The sequence below is a fragment of the Leptonychotes weddellii genome, chromosome 13 (genome assembly GCF_054177405.1).
Source record: "Leptonychotes weddellii isolate Sample4059 chromosome 13, ASM5417740v2, whole genome shotgun sequence".
Taxonomy (NCBI): Eukaryota; Metazoa; Chordata; class Mammalia; order Carnivora; family Phocidae; genus Leptonychotes; species Leptonychotes weddellii.
The window spans coordinates 46,191,999-46,199,721 of record NC_138381.1 but is presented as its reverse complement, the minus strand read 5'-3'; the positions used below and the strand labels follow the sequence as shown (position 1 = coordinate 46,199,721).

The 7,723-nt window shown below is 35.1% G+C and overlaps 1 protein-coding gene across 1 annotated transcript in view; it reads left to right on the top strand.

Moving 5' to 3' along the window:
• YES1 (YES proto-oncogene 1, Src family tyrosine kinase) overlaps nucleotides 1–7,723 on the top strand; it is a 212,791-nt gene that overhangs the window by 185,582 nt on the left and 19,486 nt on the right. Inside the window, exons 2-3 of the mRNA XM_081801548.1 lie at nucleotides 2,690–2,962; nucleotides 5,628–5,727. Coding sequence (XP_081657674.1) covers nucleotides 2,698–2,962; nucleotides 5,628–5,727 — 365 coding nt within the window. The 5' untranslated portion in view covers nucleotides 2,690–2,697. The remainder of the gene's footprint in view (nucleotides 1–2,689; nucleotides 2,963–5,627; nucleotides 5,728–7,723) is intronic.

Here is a 7,723-nt window from a genome sequence, read left to right as displayed (position 1 = left end):
TACTAACCCCTTATCAGATATATAACTTGCAAATATCCTCTTCCATTCACTGGGTTGCCTTTTTATTTTGTTGATGGTTTCCTTTGCCGTGCAAAAAAAGCTTTTTATTTTGGTGTAGTCCCAATAGTTTATGTTTACTTTTGTTTCCCTTGCAGGAGACCTATCCAAAAATATGTTGCTAGGGCTGATGTCAAAGAGATTACTGCTTGTGTTGTTTTTGTTTTTGGGGTTTTATGGTTTCAGGTCTCACATTTAGGTTTTTAATACATTTTGAGTTTGGTTTTGGGTTTTTTTGTTTTTTTTTGGTTTTTTGAGGGTGTTTTTTTGGTTTTTTTTTTGTATAGTATAAGTGGTCCAGTTTTATTCTTTTGCATGGAGCTGTCCAGTTTTCCCAACACCCTTTATTGAAAGACTGTCTTTTCCCCATTATATATTCTTTCTTTCTTTGTCATAGATCAATTGACCATATAAGCATGGGTTTATTTTGGGGCTCTCTCTTCTATTCCATTGACCAATGGGTTTGTTTATGTGCCAGTACCATACTGTTTTGATTACTATAACTCTGTAGTATATCTTGAAATCTGGGATTATGATACCTCAGCTTTGTTGTTCTTTCTCAAGATTGCTTTGGCCATTTAGGTCTTTTTTAGTTCCATCCAACAAATACTAGGATTCTAATTCTGTGGAAAATGCTATTGGTATTTTGATAGGGATTGCACTGAATCTGTAGATTGCTTTGGGTATTATAGACATTTTACTAATATTAATTCTTCTAATCCATGAACATGGTATACCTTTCCATGTGTGTTGCATTCAGTTCCTTTCATCAGTGTTTTATAGTTTTCAGTGTACAGGTCTTTTACTTCTTAGGATAAATTTATTCCTAGTTATTTATTTACTTATTTATTTATTTAGTGTAATTGTAAAAGGGATTGTTTTCTTAATATCTCTTTATGCTACTGCATCATTAGTGTGTAGAAATGCAGCAGATTTCCATATATTAATTTTGTATCCTGCAACTTTACTGAATTCATTTATTAGTTCTAATAGTTTTTTATAGTTTTCTCTATATCATATCATGTCATCTGCAAATAGTGAGAATTTCACTTCTTCCTTATCAATTTGGATGCCCCTAATTTCTTGTCTGATTACTGCAGTATAGCTACATTTTAAATGTTATATAGTCAAGGTTGTAAATGTTCATCTTTTGAGAGTTTATGAGGCAGTTGTCTTATCACTCACCTACTTCCTTTTGAATGCCACATAAGAAAGGAAAAGCTATAAAATTAGAATGACCTTTAAAAGTAAGTGAATTAATGAAATCTCCATTTAGTGCTCTCACAGGAAGTGAATATAATAATGCAGATTTTGTAATATCAGTAACCTATTATATGAGTCACATTGGTAAGCTGGATAGTGTATAAGAGATGAGTAACTCTTGATTTTTTAAGAAATGTATTGCCAGTAATTTGGGGATAGGGTGGGAATTAGGCCAGTAAGCAAAAAAACAAGATACCAAATGGAATAAGGTGAGGGAGTCCCATATAAAAATCTCCCCAAAAGTACATTGGAGGTTTTAAGGAAGATGATATTTTGCCAATTGTGGGGAAAAACGTCAATGGAAAAGTAGCATTTGTGATGATCTTCAGTGATTGGATAGAACTTTAGCAGGTAGAAAAGTTTTAGGTGTAAAATCCTCACAAACTTGGGAAAGCACAGGGCATATATACTGGGGAAACAGGAAAGTGTGTGTATGTAGATAAGCATGAGGAAATAATGGGAGATAAAGCTGGAAAGATAGATTGGGATCAAATTTGGTAAGCATTGGGAGTGTGACTGTAGATAAGGAAAAGTTACAGAGCCACCTGGTCCTATATATGGTAGCTGCTAGCCACATATAGATACTGAGCACTTGAAATGTACCTGGTCCAAATTGAGATGTACTGTAAGTTTAAAATACTAACAGATTTCCGAGACGTAGTACAAAAAAAAAAACAAAAAACTAGAATTTTTTATATTGATGACATGTTGAAATAATTGTATTTTAGATGTACTCGGTTAAATAAAATATATTATTAAAATCAGTTTTATCTATTTCTTTTTATATTTTTTAACGTGGCTGCTAGAAGATTGAGAATTATATATGTGGCTCAGATTATATTTCTATACAGAGGGCTAGTATAGTTAGAAGGAGTGCAACTGATATTTGCTAGTACTTACTATGTGTCACATATTGTCTAGAACTTGTAATAAGTTTAAGTTAATCCTCATAGAAAGCCCTATGAAGTAGGTGATATTATCCCCCTTTTTCAAGTAACTGGGGTACAGAAAGGTCGAGCAACATACCTGAAATCACTCCACTACTGAGTAGGAAGCCAGGAGTCAAGCGTAGGCCTCTCTGGTGTCAGAGCCAGTGGCTTTCCCAGCACACTGTGGCATGTTGTCATTGGACCATTAAAGGTGGTTGAGCTGGAGAATGACATGATTGGAATGATACTTCAGCAGAATTGTAATAAAGATAAATGAGGAGAAGAAACTGTTTTTAGCTGTCTAGGTTTTTGTTTGCTTTATTAATGTTACTCTTTTGCAGGAGAAAAATTCCTTGTTTAAAGTGAAGTTTTGAATTGTGTATTTTTGAAGTATACTTTATATTAACCACTTCTCAAAATACTTGCCTATCGCCTTGTAGATTTGATAATGGGCTGCATTAAAAGTAAAGAGAACAAAAGTCCAACCATTAAATATAGAACCGAAAACACTCCAGAACCTGTCAGTACAAGCGTCAGCCATTATGGAGCAGAACATACTGCAGTGGCACCATCATCTTCAACAAAGGGAGCATCTGTTAATTTTAGCAGTCTTTCCATGACACCATTTGGAGGATCCTCAGGGGTGACACCTTTTGGAGGAGCATCTTCTTCATTCTCAGTGGTGCCAAGTTCATATCCTGCTGGTTTAACAGGTGAGATTTAAATGGACAATTCTATTGTCAGCTTGAGAACGTGACCTTAGGGAGGCAGTACATAAAGTTTTTTCCTGCTGTAAGAAAAATAACTTACTGGGGACTTAATAAGTTTATGTGAAAATTAAAGCTTCTAACATAAAAATTAAAGTCTTATGACATACATGATACTGTTCTGAAAATTTGGTGATAATCTGGTGATTATCTACTGGTTATACCATTAATTATTTCATTAATTCATTTTTCGAGTAATTATTAAGTGCCTACTATGTGGCAGGCACTGGGGATATAAAGATTAAAAACATGTACCCCTCCCTCAAGAATGTTAATGTTACAACTTTTCAGGTTTATAAAGTACTATCCAATATTAAAGTATTACAGTAGTTACTTAATATTAATTAAATGGCACTGTTGTGATGATAATACAGTTTTTCTATCAGATACTGATTTAAAAAAAAAAAGTCCTGAGGCTCAGAGTTAAATTTTTTTTTCAGAGTCACAGATAATCAGGAGAGCCCAGGTTTAATGTCCTGTACCAGAACTCCTTTTATTACATTATGATAGCCTTTCAGAGAACAAGAAGTGACAGCTGACAACCTTTCATGGAGCTGGAAATGCTCTAAAAAAGTAGTCAGAAATTTTAAAAAGAGTTCTTTTATGGGGTTTCCAGATCAGGATACTTTTTTCCTTGAGTAACAAAACATAACTGGCTTAGAAAAGGTAGGGTGAGCTCTAGGATTCCTTGATACAGCAATAGTTTGTTGATGTCATCAAGGACTCAAGTCCTTGATCTCTTTCCAGTAGCCTTAGAGTATCTTAGGCTTGGCAAAACAGCTTCCAGCATCAAATTGAGCAACACATGTCCTTACTACCAACCAGAGGGGGCAAAAAAGGAATCTATTCTATAAGCTTGGACTATAAATTTGTCCTTTCAGTCTGCTTACCTCCAGACCAGTAATAGTGCTAGAGGAATGCCATAAGTGAATTCTATGAGACTGTTCATTTGAGGAGTTATGGACATCAAAGGGTCAATTACAGTCTTAATTCTAACCCCCTAACTCTAAATAGTTCAGTAATAGATGGCCACAATAGTGTCCTCAGTCATCAGCCAAGTTTAAGTTATTTTCAGGATTATATGTTTGGGAAAGACAGTAATCCAAAATGATGCAAGTAAATGTTGATACTTAAGGACATACTTACTTACCTAAACAGTTTACTTATGTGAGAAGTAACGTCTGTTAACACAGATGGAGTCTCTGTGTGCTACCTATAGAGAACTGTAAGCAAGAGAAACAAGGTTTTTGTCTTAATGGAGTTTACATTATAACAAAGTTTGGACAATAATTAGTGAATAAACAACTCAACAGGATGATTAATGGTTCTTAAATGCTATGAGGGAACTGACCAGAGTGATTGGTGAAAGCCCTTTAGAAGATCATGGAAAGCCATCTTGAGAAGAAAACATTTGAGCTGAGGTTTGATTGATGAGAATGACCTAAATATGTACAGAGCTGGGAAGAGCTTTCTGGGGAGAGAGAACACCAAATGCAGAGTTTCGGAGGTACAGATGAACCTGGCGGTTTTGAGGACTAGTGAGGACACCAGAGGGTAGAATTGTATAATATGAGATTGAAGAGTCAGGATTACTCAGGACCTCGTAGACTCTGGTAAGAAGTTGGGGTTTTATTCAAAGGAAGAAGAAGCAATTGAAGAGTTTTTAATAAAGGATTTGCATAATTGAATTTCCTTTTTAAAAACCTCACTCTGGCAACTAGCTGTGTGGAGAATGGATGTAAGGAAGCAGGTACAGAAGTGGGTTAGGAAACTACTTCTCTAACAGTCTCAGCAGACTCAGCCAGAGATAACAAGGATTTGGATTAGGGTGGCAGCAGTGGAATTGGAAAAGAAAGTAGATAAAGAGGTATTTTAGAGGTAGAATAACGGTGCTAGTAAAGGGACTTGGCTTCAGTACCTGATTAGATAGTAGTGTCATTTGCTTAGTTAGACATTCAAGTAGAGATGTCAGATAGGCAGTTAATACATGACTGGAACTCAGGGGAGAGCAGTAAATAATCTGTTCTCTTCCTTTGCAGGTAATAGTTGTTTGGTGTCCTTATCTCTTACGCATCTGTGTACAATTCTATGTATGAAGTTATTTTTGGAATTTATAATTCATATCAGCCATATCATTTAATTTTTAAGAAAAACAAGGCATTTTTAAGTGTTCATTATAATAACTACTCTTACTAAATCCTTAGTTATTGCTACTAAGGATCAGTTTTAAGGATGGACATGTTCACCCATTGTTTATAAGAAATTGAGATGATCAGTGCCAGTTTGTAGTACTTGTTAATACTTTTTCTGCCAAAGAATTGATTTGAACTTTGTGTTTCCAAGTCAGAGATATTGCTATTATGAATCAAAATTAAATTTGTTTCTGTAGGTGTATAGAACTTTAGAATTTGTAGCATGCAGTAGTTTCCTGGAAGGTCTTCAGAGAGTGTCTTATTAACTTAAACTCCAGCTGCCCAAGTCTCCATTCAGAAATAGATTCTGGAGATTAGGAAGAAAATTATACTTAAGCTTTTTTGCTGACATTTTTTTTCTCTTATGTTAACATATATAATTTACCTTATTTTTTGGGGTTTTTTTTTTGCTCCAATAGGTGGTGTTACTATATTTGTGGCCTTATATGATTATGAAGCTAGAACTACAGAAGACCTTTCATTCAAGAAAGGTGAACGGTTTCAAATAATTAACAACACGTAAGTGTTGGGAATATTTTGTGAGGGAGAAAGACTGACAGAAACCTAGGCTTCATGCTGAAACCACTTAGCTGGTTGATTCAGAGATGAGAGTGGTGAGGCATGGGTCTCTGCCCACTGGGTTGGATGATGCATTTGGTTTCTTTAGACACATGGCATAATAACTACTTTTGTAGCCAGAGTTATGACTTCTACAAATTGTACTGTAGTGTGTGGTTCTTCCATAAACAGTAGAGATTTAAGAGTGAAGACTGAGGGAGTATATGCAAGTTAAGTATATTACTTTAAAAGGAAGTCTTTATAAAGAGAATTCTTTTTTCCTATTTAAGTATAGGATGATTTAAGGTTCTTCTTTCTTTCTTTCTCTTAACAAAAAACAAAGGGAAAAGGCCAAGTAGGGAGCCCCTGCAGTCCCAACGTGACCACATTAAGTTGCTTTTTCCTTAGTTGACTCTTAGACTTTTTGTTTAAGACTTTTAGTCTGAGATGACTCTTAGACTTTTAGTGAGCCACTAAATAATGAAAGTCATTTAGTGGCCCACTAAAAATTCAGTGTTTGAATTGAAAATTCAATGCTTGTTATAGAAAATAGATCCCGTATATTATGGTCTCTTTACTTCCAGTCATATTTCCTAACATTCTTGCTCCCATTTGCCATCCATTATTGTTCCAGAATATAAAATATGATCATTACTCTCTGCTTTAAAATCCTTTTTCAATAGCTACCAGTTGTTGTCAAGATAAAAGAAAAGCAATAACAATGGTAGACATCAGCCATCCAGCTGCTTCCCCTTCCTCATTTAACCGTCCAGCCATACTGAATTGCTTGAAATTTTATGAATACACTGGGTTTCTCACCTTCCCATGCCTTAATACGTAGTTTCTTTTTTCTGGAACGTGACTTCCTGTCTCCATTTCTTTTTCTTTTATCTGGCCAACCCTGTTCATCCTTCAAAATTTATATTCCTATGTCATTTCTCAAGGAGGCCTTTCTTAACATTCTTCCTCTCCTACCTGGCCCACACCCCATCTCCTGCTATATTAGGTATCTGTCTTACATGTTGATGTAGCACCCTGTGCAAACCTCAATCATACTGCGATCACTACTTCGAATTATAATTTATTGTGTGCTTGTCATTCTTTTAGACCAGTGGTTCTCAACCTAGGGAAAAGTGCGCAGGAGACATTTAGCAATGTCTGGAGATAGGGTGCCTCCACTGTTTTCTGGTGGGTAGAGGCCAGGGATATTGCTGAACATCCTGTAGTGCACAGGACAGCCCCCAACAACACTAGCCCAAAGAGTCAGTAAGACCATGGTTGAGAAATTCTGCTCTAGGCTGAGTTTCTTGAGCTTACAGACAGTCTTTTTACCTCTCTTTCTAGCATACCCTCTCATAAAGTCTGTCACTTAAAGGGTATTCAATAAATGTTTGAATCATGAATGGTTAGCACAAATGCAAAGTTTTAAGTTTGTGTATATGAGAGTGCTTAATATATACTAGGAAGCTACAAACCAAGTGTGTGAGAATAAATATTTGAATTGCCAAAGGATTTTTCATCTCATTTTCTAGAGAACAAATTCCCCTCGATCATTTATAAAATTTCAGTTTAGATAAAATATTTTCAGTACTTTCCTCTGGCAAAGCAAAACATGCATTTAATTTTTAGTGGCAGAATCCATATATATCTTCCTCATTAGAGACTGATAATATTTGCTTCTTTCACATTAATTTTGGAAAAATCAGGGCTTATGTATTGCAAACTACACATAGTTCTCATGTTCCGAATTGATTTTAATCTTGTTTAAATATTTATGGGTAACATTTTTGTAAATATAGTTTATTCTAGGAGTTAAATTTTTTATTCTTGTCTGTTGCAAATATTTTGTATACATTTTTAGGGCATCCTGATACTTTTCCTAAAATGACTAAAAAGGAACATTATGATTTTATGTATGGTTAAAAGCATTTGACAGTAAAAAAGAATGAACTACTGA